The sequence below is a fragment of the Pseudopipra pipra genome, chromosome 6 (genome assembly GCF_036250125.1).
Source record: "Pseudopipra pipra isolate bDixPip1 chromosome 6, bDixPip1.hap1, whole genome shotgun sequence".
Classification (NCBI taxonomy): Eukaryota; Metazoa; Chordata; class Aves; order Passeriformes; family Pipridae; genus Pseudopipra; species Pseudopipra pipra.
In genome coordinates, this window is record NC_087554.1 from 58570049 (window position 1) to 58588291 (window position 18243).

General features: G+C 43.8%; 2 protein-coding genes across 9 annotated transcripts in view; one reads left to right on the top strand and one right to left on the bottom strand.

The window, feature by feature from the left end:
- Positions 1–2083: 2083 nt before the first annotated feature.
- LOC135416530 (5E5 antigen-like) lies at positions 2084–16995 on the bottom strand. The gene is made up of 2 exons (XM_064659744.1): positions 15766–16995; positions 2084–14258 (listed from the first exon to the last, which is right to left on the bottom strand). Exon 1 carries the CDS (start codon positions 16993–16995, stop codon positions 15805–15807), a length of 1191 nt encoding a protein of 396 aa, XP_064515814.1. The 3' UTR covers positions 2084–14258; positions 15766–15804.
- PPP2R5E (protein phosphatase 2 regulatory subunit B'epsilon) overlaps positions 11078–18243 on the top strand; it is an 80340-nt gene continuing 73174 nt past the window's right edge. For 2 of the 8 annotated variants that reach the window (XM_064659411.1, XM_064659413.1), the window contains exons 1-2: positions 11080–11224; positions 12917–13014. In XM_064659411.1, the coding sequence (XP_064515481.1) occupies positions 12917–13014 (98 nt within the window). In that variant the 5' untranslated portion in view covers positions 11080–11224. Of the gene's footprint in view, positions 11225–12916; positions 13015–16465; positions 16601–18243 lie in introns of those variants that run through there. The other 6 variants (XM_064659412.1, XM_064659414.1, XM_064659417.1 and 3 more) reach the window with 5 other exon arrangements.

The window sequence follows — 18243 nt, forward strand, 5'->3', positions numbered from 1 at the left end:
GGCACCTTGCTGGGGCAACTGGTAGGAGTCTCACCTCTGGGAGAAGGTGGTGGTGGTGTTACTGTACTACATGTACCATGAACCTGCTTCAGACTGTGCTCACTGAAAAGGATTCCCTTAGTCCTGGGCTGCTGGAAATGAAATAATGAGGATTTCCAGAAATAAATCAGAGTTGGTCAAGCTGGCAGCTCTCACAGTGAGGCACAAATGATTTTGACTCAAAAGCCATCTCATCACTAGCTTATTGTGACAATTATACTCTCATTTTGAGGGCAGTTTCAGTGTTCAGTGAATGGAGTGGTGGTACCAGTGGCTGCATTTTACACTTACAGACCATGCAAAAGAATCTTACCTACTGTCATTTTCATCTGGGACTAAGAATTTCTCAGTTTCTTCCCCATCCTTAGCTAATGTAGCCTGACTTAGATCTAGACTTCTCTCCATAAGACAACATTTTCATAAATTTCAACATTGTCTAAATGTTTGGAGTAAACATGTACATTTCAGTGTCTTCTCTGTGTTTGTTTTACCCTTGTTTCATTCCTGTTGAAGTTTTGCATTTGTTGCTTCCTCCATAAGGAAACAGAGAGCGAGTGCCAATATCATTACATACCTGCAAGTTTGTCAATCCCGAGTTGGCTTGGAGTGTGCACACATGGCAACACAGCCAGCATTAGTAATATAAAAATATACACAACAGACTGAATTCTGCAGATAACTGTCCTTTCCCTAACTTATGGTGCTTTAACTGAAGTACAGTATATAGTACAGCCTTGTGTGCCACTGAAACCTACTTACATCCGAGAAACAGGAAACACTAAAATTAAGATTGCATTTTCTTCACAAGAAATGACAGCTATGCATTTACTGAAGCACCATAAATATTTTCATACTCATATACACTTGTCATATATTTAATATATTTGAGTATATTTTCATATGCTTATAAATATTTTCTTTTTTTTTTCCTCCTTAAAATAATTTCCCTGACAAAATGCAGAATGGGTCTTTTAACTCTTTGGCCAGGAGCATTAACTTGCATTGAATTCTCCTACTTTCTTTCCCCCCCAGTTAAGAAATAGTCGCTCTTGTTAATTCAGTTTAATAATTCTCTTAAAGGCATCATGCCTTCCTCACTCCCATAAATTCTTGGCTTTCCTTAACTTGAAAGATTAAATGTTAAAACTTCAAATACTTTAAAAAATGAAGCTATTTCCCTTAAAATGCCTGTGCTGGCCTGACCTTTCTAAATCTAGCTCTGAGAGGAAACTTGAGCTGCCAGATTGTTTCGGGACTGTGTGGGTGTGGTCCACGCTGCAGGTGCATCTCTGTTGCACTTGTTTAGTGTCTCTGTCATAGTTTTTGAGTACTTTCCATGATAAATCTACAGACAAGAGCTCTTCTGCCCAAAGGAAGGAGCCAAAGGAGCAAGTGGCTTCTGCAGCCACTTCCCTGTTGACTTGGTTGCCTTGATGGCAGCACGTCAGGGAAGCACCAACCACTCTGAGCAGATGCCGGAGGGATTTGGTGAGGACCAAAAGAGCAACTTGTGTAACCAAGGAGGGGAGCAACTACCAATGCAATGGCTGAGGAAGATGCCAGAACTGTTAGCAGAGAATCTCCACATGGAGTTCAGCGTGACCCTAAGCAAGAACACTCTGGGTTTCACCTTCCAGAGGAGAACCAGATGCTCCATCTGGAGAGAAAAGAAGATACATTATCATTTAGACAACTGCTCCAGAGATATCTTAATGTCACTGCCTCCAGCTGTCTATTGCCACCCTGGGAGAGGGTCAGCATTAGATAAGGAACTGCAGGAAAGGTAACACCTCAAATTTGGCTTTCAGAAGACATCTGTCTGTGCTCATGGTGAATTTTCCATTTGTTTAGCTCAGGTGTATCATTTACCAATTTTCAGGAAAAATCTGCAGTAAGTTTGTGCATCCTGGAACACAGGAGTGACCAGAAGCTGCTAAAGGACAATATAAGGGGCAGTTCTTTCCTCCCCAGAATGATGCATAAATACCCTGAAGGTTTTTAACTTGCATTTGTAACACAGATGAAAGCAGCAGGAACAAAGATATACTTAAATACATACTTATATATTTCATAACTGTTTTAAAAAGGTGCTAAAGAACAATAAAGTTAAGGGAGAAAATGGTTCTGAGAAAGAAAGAGAAATCAACAAATCATAGGAAGAGGAGAACAAGGAGGTGGTAGAAACTTGCCTGATAAATTGTGTATGACACAGTGAGGCACTGAGTGGTGTGGTTTTATAGTCTTGTACATGTATGTTTGACTGTGCTATTTTTGCCCCAATTTCCTCATAGGTTAAAAGCTGCAAAGAAATCGTTCTAAGCTAAAGAGAATGGAGAAATGGCTGGTATTTCTAGAGGAGAGGTATTTTCCACTTACTGGGAAGGCCTGAGAATTCTGCTTGCAACACCATTGGCCCTGGTTCCTCTCTCTTGTTTATATTTTGAATTTTCAAGTCACATACTGAATTATGCCAAGTGACAGAAGGGAAAATGTCTGCGTGGAGCAGAGTCATTGATCCCACAAGGAATTGGCTTCCTTGGCATATCAGTGTTTTCAGTGACCCTCTGAGTGAGAAATAGAAAGAGGAATGATGAGCCAGATTTTCAGACAGGCACACACAATTAAACACATTTGAATGTGCCTTATTTGCTCTCGTAGGGAGTTGTGTTTCTCTCCTGAACAGTTTGAGGCTTCTGTAACCTTCTTTAATAATCACACAGGTTGCTTCCATCTGCAAGGGCTGGATCAGCTGGACCTTGCTGTCCTCCTTTGTAGCTGTGGCGTAGCCCCTGCCTGGGTAGGATATATTTTGGGCAGCTATGAGGCACACACAGCAGTTATGGGGGGGGAAACATGAGCTAGATGTGGGATATACATGTGATGCAAGATTGTGTATGAGTAGGGAGCAAGAAGGTGAGAGGCTGAGTGTGTTCACTAAAGGCTTCTGGCAGTGTGTGTTCTAGGCTGTGACTCCAGTTAGCATTTTCTCCCACTTAAGATTTGCAGGGCTGTACACATGGGCCACTGCTTCTGAATACAGCAAAGATCAAGAGAAGATATGTATGGTATCACAGAATCATAGAATGGTCTGTGTTGGAAGGGACCTTAAAGATCATCTCATTCCAACCCCCTGCCGTGGGGAGGGGCAGCTTCCACTAGAACAGGTTGCTCCATCCAACCTGGCCTTGGACACTTCCAGGGATGGGGCATCCACAGCTTCTCTGGGCAACCTGTGCCAGTGCCTCACCACCCTCACAGGCAAGAATCTTCTTCCTAATATCCAATTTAAATCTACCCTCTTTTGGTTTGAAGCCATTCCCCCTTGTTCTGTCACTACCTGCCCTTGCAATAAGTCCTTCTCCAGCTTTTGTGTAGGCTCCTTTCAGGTACTGGAAGGTTTACACTTGAATCCAGTGTTCTTGGTGATTTTGGATGCCTCATTTGACCCCTGGTATCATTCACTGCAATTTTACTCAAGCCCACTTGTGCAGAACCATAATTTTTTGTACAGATGGAAAAGTATTAGGAAAAATTACTTTACTGAAAGGGTTGTCAGGCACTGGAACAGGCTGCCCAAGGAAGTGGTTGAGTCACCATCCCTGGATGTGCTCAAAAAATATGTGGATGTGGCACTTGGGGACTTGGGTTAGTGGTGGGCTTGGCAGTGCTGGGTTAAAGGTTGGACTCGATGATCTTAGAGGTCTTTTCCAACCTAAATGATTCTGTGATTCTAAGTTCATCTGGTTTTGTAGTACAAGGGCTTATATTGTTGTCCATCTTCCCAGATGAGAAGGGAAGTCTACATGCATAAACAGGTGTCCTACTGTAGCAGGCAAAATGGTTCACAGATGCTTTTGCTGAGTTTGAAAAACTCCGCGGAAAAGCCAAAGAGGCACCGCTGGGGGAAACAAAATGCAAAAAAAAAAGGGCAAGAAACAGATACAGCTTTGTGGTTCATACTTTATTTACAAACACCTCTGAGGGGGTCAGCACAAGCAGTTTTAATATCTTTCTTCTGGATTAAAGAACCAAACCAAGATCAGGAATATTGCAATTCGCAAAATATAATGAATTATTGGCAGAGTTCCATGACTGCAGGTAATCCACCTGATTTCAGTGCCCATCCTTCTGTGGCCAGGAAATATAATAATACAAAGCAAATGGAAACTCGTCTCTGTATAAGGGAAAATGTTGATAGGTTGTTTTTTTCTGTAATATTGATTTTTTTCTGAGCACAAGCTTTTGTAAAAAAAAGCATCTCAAGAAGGTCTTTGGCTGTGTACACCAGTCAATGACACTTAGTCCCATTAGTGGGAAAATGGACATAGCCACCTAGGGAGTCTCTCTTCAAGGAAACAGAAGCAGCTGTTGGAAGACAGGATGAACAGTTTCATCTCTTACTCCACCTAGTTAGAGATTTTGACCAACAGTGTGTTCTGTTTAGCCACAGAAATACCTGACCAAGAGGATGCTGCCCTTATGCAATATTACACAAAAAATATCATCACTGTGAAGAGAATGCTGGCCAGAGACCTGTAAAATCTCTGGTTTCAAAGTTCCTGCCTCCTGGGTTGCTCTGAAATGACCAAATAGTGAATGAAAGGGCAGGATGGCTAATGAGGAAGTGACTGAGCTCAATGGGCACAGTACAAAATGTCTTAAAATAAAATGAAATTGGGCTTAATAGCAGATGGTTAAAAAAAAACAAACCAATGAATTGTAAACAAAATTGGAAGTGTAAGAAACTTTGATTTAGGAAATAATACAGACTTCATGGGTTTTGGAGTGTGATCAGTCTACTGAATCCTTAATGGAAATATGCACTCAAGAGCCACTGGGAGCCTTCTACATTGGTGTGATAGAGGAAAATATCCCATGATTAACCATGTATTGGGTTTGCATCACCAGTGAGGTTCTGGCTGATGAAGGCACACAAGGATAGGTAATGCTAGACTAGACCAGCTTGCACTCAGCCTTTTTGTAACAAGTATATTTGGAGCAGAAACACCAGAAATTTCTTAGTTCTTTAGAAATATTTCCTGAATTTGATGACCTTGGAGGTATTTTCCAACCTTATTGATTCTATGATTCTAAACAAATGGCAGCATTTTTAGGGCCTCTGAATGCAACAGAACAGACATGTAGCCCATTGAAGATCATCTATGCCAAGAGGTTGTAGACAAGTTCTAGAAGAACGCAGGTGGTCTTTCAAAAGCCTTCTCCTTTGATGCTTAATACTCTTGACATGTGATGGAAAGCCTGTTACTCAGTGGAGGAAAGTTTTAAACAAGAAAAGATGAAGCCCACTCCCAAGCTGCCTTTCTCTCAGGACACATCCCCAACAGTGTTTTTAAGACCTAATAGAGGCTATTTGCTTGGACTTGCAGCCAAAATAACTCCCTTGTTGCTTCCTTTTAGGAAATCAAATGAGATGGAAATGGGTTCCTGAACACACACACACACACACAGGGTCAAGTCTAAGGCTGGGAACACGTTGCCCAGAGAAGCTGTGGATGTCCCATCCCTGGAAGTGTTCAAGGCCAGGCTGGATGGAGCTCTGAGCAACCTGGTCTAGTGGAAGGTGTCCCTGCCCATGGCAGAGGGTTGGAACTGGAGGGTCTTTAAGGTGCCTTCCAACCCAAACCACTCTATGATTCTGTGATTGCTGGACATTGAAATGCCTTTGATTCCAGACACAGGGTAAGCACAGCCGCACCAGTGAACTGTTGCTGCAGGGAACCAGGATAAGACATATGTCTGTGGCACACATCTCCTGAGTGCTACCTGAGGTGTAGAAAATATACATCACCTCCTGCAGATTCTGCCAGTATCCTGAGCAGGGACTGTCTCTGAGCATTAAGGAAAAATCCAGTCAGTTCTAAGAAATACCATTTCTCTCCAGGAGATACTTAATCACAGGGGACAAAAAAACATACGCAGGTTCTAACAAGGAGAGGTATTACACAAAGGACCTCGAGGTTGATGAACAAGGACCTGCAGGTGAAAGCTGCTACCAGTCCTCCTGCAACTTTGTGTGAATCAGCAATTTAGGGTATCCCCCACTGTACATCCAGTCCAAAAAGCAAGGGGGTCTGAGCTACGAAGAGTCGCCACATAGGACTGATTTGGGCTAAACCACTTTGTGGTTAGATCCACGCTGCCACCTTCAAGAATTATACTGGGTTTGGATTTCCAGAAATAAGTCTGTTGCATGGGAAATGTGATCCACCCTATTCCACACAGTTTGTCAAAGCAGCAGCCATCTGCTGGGGTTTATAGAAGGCTGAGGAACACAGGATGTTTACTTTCATTCAGATGTGCCGTGGATGTGCCTTGTATGAGCAGACTTGTCACAGTCCTAACGAAACAACTGGGACATTGAGCTCAAGAGAAAAGCTTGTTTCAGGGAGTAAAATTAAACTTGAACAAGACAGAAAGCATTACAAATATACATGCACACATGCATATACATAATCATTTAAGTAAAGGTCAGCAGAAAACAGGCCAGACAGAAATGCCAACAAATACAGTACCAACTTTGAGACTAAATTTAATGCTTTCCGAGGTGTTTTACTGAAACCACTCCCAAGAGAAAGAATCTACAAAAGGAAAGATAAGGAAGGGTCCAGCTGCAAAATAAAGCTACATGGCAAAATTACAAGATGAGATTAATTCAGATAAACGCTCTAAAAGGGGATTTGGGATTAATGACAGAACTGAAACATGGGTGTGCACAATGTGAATCCGAGACTTCTGAAGATGAGACAGAGGCATTTCCCTTATCAGTGGCAGTGATCACCAAGGCCATGTAAGAGGCTCGAGAGGGAACTGGGCTCAGGTGTCTTCAACTGCAGGAAAATGTCATCCACAATGAAAGTAACTTCAAGCTGCTGTGAATGTTGGCCACAAAGGGGAAAAATTCCCACGAGAGTCCAGAGGATGCAAGCAGAATTCTGCAAATGCAGAAAGAGAACAAATCCAAGAAGTAACCAAAGATGCAGATGGAGACACTGGCAACAGCATTAGCAGCCGCTAAGGTTGTTTTTGCCAACAAAGGAAAAAGTTAAGTATAGTAAATCAAATAAAATTAAACATGCAGCAGCAATAGATGCCCTACTTCTTTTCCTTCAAATGTCTTTTGCCATTTCTTTTTTTCCCAGGAGGTAATGAGGATTTTTGTAAATCTCAGTTGAAAGCAGAGAACCTTACTTGTATTTCTGTCTAATGGCTCGAATAAGCAGACAACACTTCAGACGGCAAATATTTTTGCAAACTAAAGTAAAATCAAGAATTCTGCATACATGGCATTCTGGTTGAAATATCCTGCAGATGATAACCAGCAGGACTAACACTACTGGCAATTTCCTTGAAGAAACCATTTGAATGGGATGATAGGCAACGGCACCGTATGACAGCTTTGGAGTGTCTCTTTGTTAGGATTCTGCCAATTTGTTAAAAGCAGAGCACTGAGTTGCAGTGGGGAGCAGGAGGAGAGTTAAATTGCTTACACAGATGTATCAAAACAGTTTGCTGAGTTGCAGTGCTACCAGGAATTATGAAAAAAACCCCCTCGAAGCGTATTCACTGTCGTGTATCAGAATGGTAGTGTGTAGCTTCCTGTAACATCCCAAAGAAAAATAGCTGGATCACACTGGGAAAAGGCCTGAGGTGGGTTTCAGTGGGGGTGGAATTACATTTGGTGCAATCAGAACAGTCTGAATGTCACAGAATGATATTCTGGATCAAAACCAGTGTACTTTGGAAGAAAGTTTAGTAACTCAGAAAGGATGTTTTATGTAGAAGATGAAGAAAATCTATTTTCACATTTTCCAGGATGTGACTTACATCATATTTTAAGATCTTGAATGAAGCTGCAGTGAGTTTTCAAGAAGGAACCCAAGACAATAATATGAATTTGACCTAGGTATAAATCAGAGAAAAGAAAAACAATTACATTTTAAAATTGTACTCAAGCAGGCATTGAACACCATTGCCCTGGAGTATCTCACACTCATGCGATGAGATCGTGATAAAATTTCAAGAACTAAACTCTACAAAGATAATGGAACTAAAAAAAAATCTCAAGAGCCCATCATTAAAAGCCAGTAACTGCAAGAAACTATAATTATTCTAAAACAAACTTGCAGGGAAGAGTTTGTCTGAAGGGCTCTTGTTAGCCATTTGTGTACTAAAAGCTTTCAATATTAGCATTTCACTGTCTAGTGTATTTTTGATGGACTTTAACACGTGAAGTACAGGTGCACACCTATAGAATTGAAGCTAGAGATTAATCTGCTCCGAGGTAGGAGCTCACCTAGACAGACACATATTAGAACTAAACATGACTCAGAAGCACACAATTCTCTTAAATATTTATTTATTTATTTATATTTGAGCTGAAATGGCTCAAGTGGGAGCCACAATTTCTGTGAATGTACTAAATATAGCTTAAGATGAATTTTCCAGGAGTGTCCTATGGCGCCGCTCGGTGCCTTAGCAAATCGTGGGTTTAACTTCTCCTCGTGCCTTCTTAGAAATGAAAATCTCAGTTCTGGTTTTGATCAGCTCTCACTGAAGTCTCGGCTCTTGATTCTTGCTACAAATTCTTCCAGGTCCTACCTGACACTGGATAATGTTGAAAATTCTCTTAAGTGTGGGGGCTGGACAGCATGTCAAAGAAGCCATCCAATAATGATAATATGCTAAGTATTATCATATCACACATTTTATATTGGCTCAAATTATTCTGTATTTACTCAGATATCTTACCCTAAATCTGGTGTCTAGACTTCTCTATAAAACCGATTTTTGAAGTTGATAGTGGTGCATTTTTATTTAGTGGTAAATAAGCTTCTACAGTCATTAATATATTGCATATGTAATGTATGTTGCAATTATGTTAAAGTACAAGGACAATTTAATCTCCTTGATGCCCTTGAGCATCTGGTTTGTAAAACTTTCTTTTACTGAACCTGTTCACACTTTTTGCCTTCCTAACAGGATGTGAGAGCTTGTAATATTCCATCTTGCCAGAGAACACAAGATCAAATAATACAAAGCAGTTTTGATAAATAAGTCACTCGTTCACCCATCTCCATTCCATCAAAGATCTTGACAAACCTCTAGCAAATTCAGCATGTTTTTTCTTCTGACCTCAAGATCCCCAGTGTATTAATCCTCTTCTTTTGTGAGAATTGTACCCAGCCATCTTATTTTTTGGCTTTCTCTGTATTCTCTAAATACAGTCCATACCAAATTACCCAGCATTAAAGATAAGGAAGGATGCACAATGGATTTGTACAATGGTATGATGACATTTTCTGCTTTATTTGCTATTTCTATCCTAACCTTGGCATCCTCTTCTCTTTCTGCCATGAGGTGCTGGAGAGGCTTTAATGCCATTCCTTCGCAGAATTTCCTAAAAATCAGTTCTATCAGTGCTCCTTTAAAGTGAGACAACCTCATCTCTTCAGCCAAGTTTTTCAACTTCTAGCACTTCCAGCACTTGCACAGAACACCAGTTTTGTTCCTGTTCCAGTCATCTATTTTTGTGTGGTCTGCTTAGTCAGGAGATTATTTAGGTGTTTCTTTGCTATTTTCTGTCTAAATCGAATCAATTTCTGTCTTCTTCTAAGATTTATAGCTTTTGGTTTTCAACTCCAGTTCCTCTCTCATGTGAAGTTCTTTCTTACTAGCCATTTATAGGGCATCTGTAATTCTTTTACAGGGTCATGACAGAACTACAACCTCCTTATTCATGTAATTATCTCAGTGGCAAAATTATCATATTTGTTTAACCCTGATAGTAGATCTGGGAAGGCTTTAGAAAATGCTCTTATAACCCTTCTTTTCCTGTCCTTCCCATTTTGGCAGTATTCATACATATTCATTCATTTGTACTGCAAAATCTGGAACCCATTAAAACTTATATTTTAAACTTGTTTAAGTGCTGTTAGACCCCCCCTGATGTTAAGCATTCCCTACAATGCTGAGCTTAGCTACTGACTACAGAAGACTCTCCCTTGCCATAATTTGAAAACTTTAAAAGTATCCAATAGGTTAAAGTTGTACCATGAGACAGAGATAAAGCAGGTTGAAAAATACAACACGAGTACTTGCTTGTTCTCTTTCATAACAAAGGGAACAAGATATCTCTGTCTCAGCCTACTCCAGCCTCAGGGACTCTGAACTTGGGGAAAATCTCAAGAGTTTTATCAACTGCTATAACCATGAGAGCTGCACCAAGCTTGGGAGGGAGCTGGTAGGTGCCTCACTGGAGATGTGGGAAGTGCTACAGTTCACACACTTAAAGCACTGCTGGGCACTTTCAACAGACATAGGTATTTTTTACTCATTAGCTCTTTTCAAGGTGTGATGTTGTAGGTAGGAACTTGAGCCTCAGTAAAACGTGCTCACATGAAGAGGATGGTTTTATAGCAGTGTATATACTGGCTTGTAATGCATTAAATGCAGAGATAACTGAGGAGACTTAGAATCACAGAATCATAGAATGGTTTGGGTTGGAAGGGACTTTAAAGATCATCTCATTCCAACCTGCCATGGGCAGGGACACCTTCCACTAGACCAGGTTGCTCCAAGCCCCATCCAACCTGCCCTGGAACACTTCCAGGGATGGGGCAGCCACAGCTTCTCTGGGCAACCCGTGCCAGTGCCTCACCACCCTCACAGCAAAGAACTTCCTCCTAATACACAATCTAAACCCTCTTTCAATTTGAAGCCATTCCCCCTTGTCATGTCACTCCATTCTCTTGTAAGAAGTCGCTCCCCATCTTTCTTGCAGACTCCCTTCAGCTACTGGAAGGAAGCTGGATCACAAAGCAAAGGAACAGAAGCAGAGCTCGTTTCACCTGGGACTCAGAAACACCCCAGTGGCACAGGGGGACCACGTCACACACGTGGCTGTGTTTCCAGGCAGCTTCAGGCACCAGAGGCAGCCCTGCGGGCACTGCCCCAGGAGAGAAGGGGGAGCACTAGAACCTTCCGAGGCAGTTGGGGGGTGACAGCTGGGGAGTGACAGTTGGGGAGGGCAGGGACAGTTGGGGAGGGCAGGTTGGCCGAGGAGGGCACTGCAAAGCCCAGGGAAGGCGGAGGTAAACAGGCAGCAAAGGAAATCCGAACAGAAAATTCAGAAAACTCGGCTTAAAGGAGTGCCTGGGGCCTGAAGGCAAGTTAAGACACTGGGGGAGGGGAGCAAAGTAGGAACAAAACCGTGAATTGGGAATCAGTGAGAGCAGTGTGGTGCTGGGAGGAGGCAGCTCTCCAGCTGCCAAGGCGAGCAAGCTCCTACTTATCTTGCCATGTTGACTAGAGAAACAGACTTCAGATGACGCAGTGTCTATAAACAGAGAGGAAGAATTAGTTCCCATTCTGGTAGTTGTGTCTATGACCCTAAAACGCTTACCCCCCCCCCCAACCAGGAATTCAGTTCCTGAAGGCACTGACAGTGTTATCACTGAGCTGATACGAGGAGGAGCGGGAGGCAAGGAGGAACAAGCACTTGGTTATTATGGCAGAAACTTGGTACAGCGATTACAAATGTCACCCAAAAGCCGGACATGCCACTCCTCCCCAGAACGTAGAACGTAGGAATCAGGAGTCAAGTGCAGGGTAAACAGACTGAGTAGAAATGCTTTCTTGTTACGTGTGAATTTCATTCAAAAGTAAACAAAAAAATCACAGATTGTGCCGTTTCAATCACGCTGATGGAGCAGGACAGTTACTTTGATGTGGTGTTCCACTGTGTTCATTTTTGTTAAAAGATGTATCAGAAAAGCCTTGTTCACATGCTGATTTGCCTCTTCAAACAGCTCTGCTGCTTCCTCCATAACGCTTTCTCTTTCTGGTCTTTTTCTTGCCGGTCTGAATAATTAGTTCTCTGGGGAGAGCAAGTCTTTTCTTGCTTACTAGTATTGGAACAGGGAATATCTGAACTAATCCCATGGTACCCCCGATAATGCTCCTTTTGACATATCGGAGATCCTTTGTGGAGCATTATGTGACCCCTCCTGTAGACAAATACATGTCAGATGTGCCATGGGAGACATTTACAAGCTCCAGCTAGGTCCATTTATGTTTATCACTCAACGGAGCAGGACTTCCATAGGGGTATCTCTGTAGCAATCCCGTTTGATAAGCTGCTATGTAGAGAGCAGAATGCCAATGTGGATGAGAGCTCCGTACTCCTGCCTGGGTGGCCATAACAGATGGTCTATAGTGGAACTTCAACCACACAAAATAACGTGAAGTGGCACAAATCTGAGTCACTGGTACAAAAATCTCTGTTTCGGAGGACTCTTGACTGCTGTTCTGACTGGGTGCTAAAAAGCACAGTGCTGAACTGGCAAGGAGCTAGCCCTGAAAATTCCTCTCCTGTCATTTTTTAAAAAGCCCTTTTGTAGGGGAGTAAGGCAATGCCACTTATGAAAAGGATAGGCTTGTCTTGTACCTTTGACAGCAGTGGAGAAACACTGATCAAAAGAACTTATTATTGCTTGTAAATCTCCAGGAAGGGCTGCAGGTACTGACTGTGCCTATATTTTCATATATATGCCCACACACTTGTACAGGAGATGTTGGTCATGTGAACTTTATCTGATGAAAGTCAATTTTTATTCTTGCAAATTGGTATTTATACAAACACATATATAAACATATACAGATACACATCTATGTAAAACACCTGTAGTACTTAGTTCTTCTCCATCTCTGCTTGGAATTCACTTATCCATTTTTTTTAAAAGTAACAATTTTTACAAAATGCAGAGTAAACAGAGAATAGGAGAAGGTCAAGTGCCCCTTCAAAATACCAGCAGTTTTACATTCATATCTTATATCATGCTCTTAAATCTTCTCACAGATGAGGACTTCACAGATTAAAGGAGGAAAAAGAAAGCGATCTGGAAATAAGTGGGAAGCCTACTCTGCAAAATCTAATGGCCAAGCGAAACAGAAAAGGTAAGATTTCTGTTTATTCACTGATAAAGCCTGTATTTGTCTTGAATTGTTACCATCCAAACATCACCTGATATAAAACACATCATAAAAATATTTTACACAATCAAAATGGACCAAACATACCACATGATGACCATCTAAGAAATAAACTAGCTGAATGCATTATTTACCAGCTTGTTCAGCTGTACTGAAGAACTAATTCGATAACTGTTACACAAAGGCAGAATGAGGAGTAAAAACCTCTGTGTGCACAGGACTTGGACAGCAGTGTTGGTTTTTATCCCTTCTATGGCACTTATTTTAATAGATACCTACATCAGAGGCTTCAATTTTAGATTTTTAGTGTTTTACAAAGATGGATTTCTTCTCATACTGGGAAGACTGAAGTACAATCATGTAAAATGACTTGCTCAACTGCACCTGAAGTGCCAGTGTAGCCATCAGGCTGTGCTAGAACTTCCCTTCTGCAGAGTATGCTGGCAATAACTTTCTGAGCTGCTCATTGCACTGTTCAGATCAAAAGCAGCACACAGGACAGTGACCAAAACTGAGAATGAAAGTATGTCACTGACAAACACAACTAACAGAATTAAGTACATAACAGCAAAACATGTTTTGTCCCTCACTGATGGGAAGCTACACTGTTTCTATCATATTTTACCTTATATTGGTATAACACCACCCTCTCCTTGACCTACATTCTTTGTTATCAATCCTTGCTTACAGTTACATTATTTTAGCTGCTTTAGTTCAAGTGAATTTAAAGTTTAAAATATTTACAAATATGTACAAATCTCTCTTCTAAATTTAGTTACACAACCTTTCTGTAACCGTGGCACAGTTCAATCTAAGTTTTGCTTTTTCAAATACAATTCTTGCGAGAAATGCAGTCAATTTACAAAGGATGACAAATTCTACAGTTTTCTGACTTAACATCATGTGGAATTTTATTTCAAAATGTGTTCTGACTGCTTGATTATCCAGCAATAAAAATGAGGGCATAGCATTAGGGCTGCTGCAGGAAGTAATTTCTCAAGTAGCATTACTGTCTACTTGAGGGAGAAATAACTGGCTTGGTAGGTCAGCAGAAATGGATGCGGGGGTAAGACAGGTCAGCAAGATTGTGGATAGATCAGACTGACTCCAAAGTATTTGTATTGGCACATGTACACAGGAATGTGGTCTGTGACAAGCAGGACAGCAGATGTTGAGGCCTCAACTGTAGCAGTGTCCAGTCTTGGGTGCTACAGTTGAAAAAAAGATGTGAATGATTTTGAGACAACACAGAGCCAAGAAATAAGCACTTTAAGAGGTTTAAAACTGTGTCACACAATGAATGATTGAAATGAACTGAAAACACTCTGTCTATGGGTAAAAAAATTTAGGGGAGGCCTATTTCTTAACATATGAAGAGGCATTTTGAGAGATGAGAGGGAAAACTGCTCACATCCATGAGTTACACTTCAGTAGCCATGAGCTTTTAACTAGTGTTCCAGGTTCCTCAACGTGAACTGGACCAGGGAACTTAGCTGCCTGAAAATTACCAATTTTGAAAGTTGTTTGACAACAGCTTACATCACTTTAAATCGAGTCTGACACAGTCCCACGCCCTCTGTTATGCCAAAAGCTGAGTCAAGAAGCTGAGTGGGACCACAACTAGGTATCCTTCGCAGGATTAGTAATGTTGAGAGGGTTCTGTACCTGCACTAAAAGGAGGGATGTGACTGATCCACCAAAGCAACCAGCTCTCAAACTACCCTTCTCTGTACCTCAGAGGGATTTGGTGATATCAATGCAGGAGGGCTGCTGCTCATATAAGTCACCTTTTTTTCTTTGCCAGAAATACAGGAGAAACAGTGGAGAGTATTTTCAAATGTAATAGCCATATTAACACTATTACAGAATCACAGAATCAATTATGCTGGAAAAGAACCTCTGAAATCATCCTCTGAGTCCAATCTATGACCTAATACCACTGTGTTAACACCACCTGAGTGCCAGGTCCAGTCTTTCCTTAAACACCTCCAGGGATGGTGACTCCACCATCGCCTTGGGCAGCCCATTCCAATGTCTAATCACCCCTTCTGTGAAGAAACGCTTCCTAATGTCCAACCTAAACCTCACCTGGTGCAGCTTAAGACTGTCCTCTTGTCCTGTCACCTATTACCTGTCAACTCTCACCTGGCTACATCCTCCTTTCAAGGAGTTGTAGAGAGCAATAAGGTTCCCCCTGAGCCTCCTTTTCTCCAGGCTTAACAACCCCAGCTTAACAACCTCAGCCGCTCCTCAAAGACATGTTCTCCAGTCCCTTCACCAGCTCCATTGCCCTATAGCCGTTTGCTGTATTTTGGGGAAAACAAACAAACAAACCAACCAGGACCCAAAACAAAACCATCAAACACCAAAGCCATCGGGTAGATAAGTTTAAACAAAAATTTATGACATTTAACCATACTATCTACAAGCAGTCGTTGTGCTGGTCTCTGGTTCCAAGTATATAAAAATACACTTAAGGGGGTGAAAAAAATAAAAAAGGGTGGTGCAGACAGCGATCACACACTGGGCTAAGAAACCCAAGGGTGCAGAGAGGAGAGGGAGGCTGCAGCCGCTGCTTCCCACTGCGGACAAAGAAGGAATTGCGGCCGTTCCCGCAGCGGGTCCCTCCGGCCGGACCCGGCGCGGCCCCTCGCCCGCTGCCCTCCCCGGGAAGGGGCTCTGCGCCCCGCGAGGGGCTCCGACGGGGGGCTTTACCTCAGCCTTAGCGGGGTTTTCCCTCAGCAGCGCCGGGTTTTACCGCTCAGCCGAGGGGACCCCGCCGCTCCCCCGGGCGAAGGATGCGAGGGACCCGCGGGATGCGACGGATCCGCGGGGCTGCGGGAGCGGCGGGGCCGCGCCGCTGCCGGGGGAGGGGGCGGCCCTTTCCCGGCGGTCCCGGCGGCCAAGGCGGCTCCGGGCGCCACTGAGGCGGCGCGTCCCGGCGGCGGCTCCGGTGGGCGGTCGGGGGCGGTCCGCGGTCGGGGGGCGGTGGCAGCAGCGCGCTCGGTTGTGAGCGAGCGAGTGTGTGCGAGCGAGTGCCATGGCCGGAGCCCGCTGAGAGCCACAATAGGACCGCGACCCCGACGCCCACCGGGACCCTCCACTCGCTCTTCTTCCCCCGCGCCAGCGCCGCCGGCGGAACCCGCGCTCCCCGCCCTGCCCGGCACTGCCCCCCCTCTCCGCGCCCGCCGCTCCCCCTCGGCTCGACTCGGCTCGGCTGTGCTCGGCGGCTCCCCCCCCCACACCACCCCGCCTCGCAGGGCCCTTCTCCGGGAATGTGAAGAGGCAGCGGCACCGCAGGCAGCGGGGAGTGCACGGGACTGAGCGGAGCCGCCCGCGCCTGAACCCGCCGCCGACGCCGCCCTGCGCCGGGGAGGCCCCGCCGCCGCCGAGGCCGAGGCCTACAGGGCTCCTGCGCCGCCGCGGCAGCGACCGAGCCCGGCGAGAACCGCACTCGGGCCGCCGCCGCCGCCGCCAGGCATCGGCCGCGCTCCGCCAAGGCCGCCGCCGCCTCCCTCCGTCTCCGGCTTCTCTACCCAGGAGCGTCAAGGTAACTCCATGGCCGGCCCGGCGGTGCGGGAGGAGGGCTGCGGGAGGACATGTTCCAGCTGCGGAGATCCCGTCTGGAAATGACAGCCGGGAGCGGATAATTGCGCCTCTGCTCCCTTTTCCCCGCCGATATCCGTCGGTATTTTCGCGTCTTCCACCATCCCCCCCTTCCCCGGGGCTGAGGGATCTGATGAGCGTGGCTTCGTATTTACCAAAATACTCGGGGAATAAAGCGGAGGAAGCGGGGAGCGGGTGGCCGGGTTTGCAGCTTTTCCCCCTCGCACACAATAAATAATCTCGGGCTTTATTCCCCCCCTCCTCCCTCCTCCCCCCCCGACTCTTGGTGGAAACAGAGTATTTCCCTGTGATAGTGTATGCAGGGCAGCGAATGTTCATTTGGGGAGACGAAAAGAAAGATCAGTGTTTACTGTAACGTTGTTAGGCTGGATGGAGTCTTGTTGAATTAGAATTAGATTTTAATAATTTATAAAGCAGGTTAGGGAAACTGTTACTAAATTTACAGCGGGGAAGTGTCAGTAAAGCTCCTTGCTGACACAATGATCCTGCAGTTTAAGTGATCTACTTTAGTCCCTGTCCATTATTATTATTTCTTTTTTTTTTTTTTTGTAATTTAATTTGGAGGGAGCGTGCAAACATTTCTGCAGGGATGGTTACACTTTAATGATGCACGTGATGAGGAGGGGAAGCTTTCTGATGAGATGAAATAGGGCCAAACCGATTCAGGTTTAGGGAATGTATTTTTTGCTGATATTTCCAGAATTTGGTTTATGTAACAGGTAACTTCGTGTTTGTATGTTTTTTGGCGGACTGTTGAAATCTTAGAAGTGGGTTACTAAAGTACAGGCCATTCTATTTCAGTTTATCTGACTTTTTTATTTATTAATCTTGGCTGGGGCCTGAATGCCCTGGTGATGGTGGCATTTTTTTTTTCCGCCCAGATGATAAACAAGACCAGTTTAAGGTACGGGTTCATGTTGCTGATAGTATATTATATTTAGAAAGCCTAAGCTGGTAGTGAGAGAATACCTCAGGAGAAATCAAAAAGATGGAATGAGATTTTTTCATTATTGTAATGCCAGCTGCACAGTTCACCTTCTGAGTGCTGCACATGCTTCCTCGAAGAAGCTATGGAGTTTATACTCCCATTTTTGATAGATTTAGTGCACCTATATGTGATTCTGCATTAAACAGTTCTTATCTTTCGGAGCTTGTTTACACTGTTGCAACAAATCATGCTTTCGAAAGCTTTTCTTACAAAAGACAAACCCAAATAATGTCTGTTTCAGGGGATTTAGTAATTTATGAAGCCTATGAGTAATCAAATATTTTAATAAAAATAAGTACTCGAAAGTGTTCTCTGTGTCGTGGAATCAACTTCTTGTAGCAAAGGAGTCACTTTGGTAATTGAAGTCAACAGACATTGAGGATGAGTAATGCTTTCCAAGGACATGTTCTAAGACCCTGATCCTGCAAATGCTTACGCCGATGCTTAACTTTGCACGAGTGTGTGGCCTGGCTGAAATCAACGGAGCTGCTCTCGCTAATGATCGTGTCATTAATGCAGATGGGGCTGCTGATTTCAGGGGAGCTGCACACGCTGGCGAAGTTAACTGTGCACAGAGC

Coding starts and splice junctions, on each gene's coding strand:
- LOC135416530 (XM_064659744.1), bottom strand. CDS start 16,995: ATGAACATTCGCTGCCCTGCATACACTATCACAGGGAAATACTCTGTT.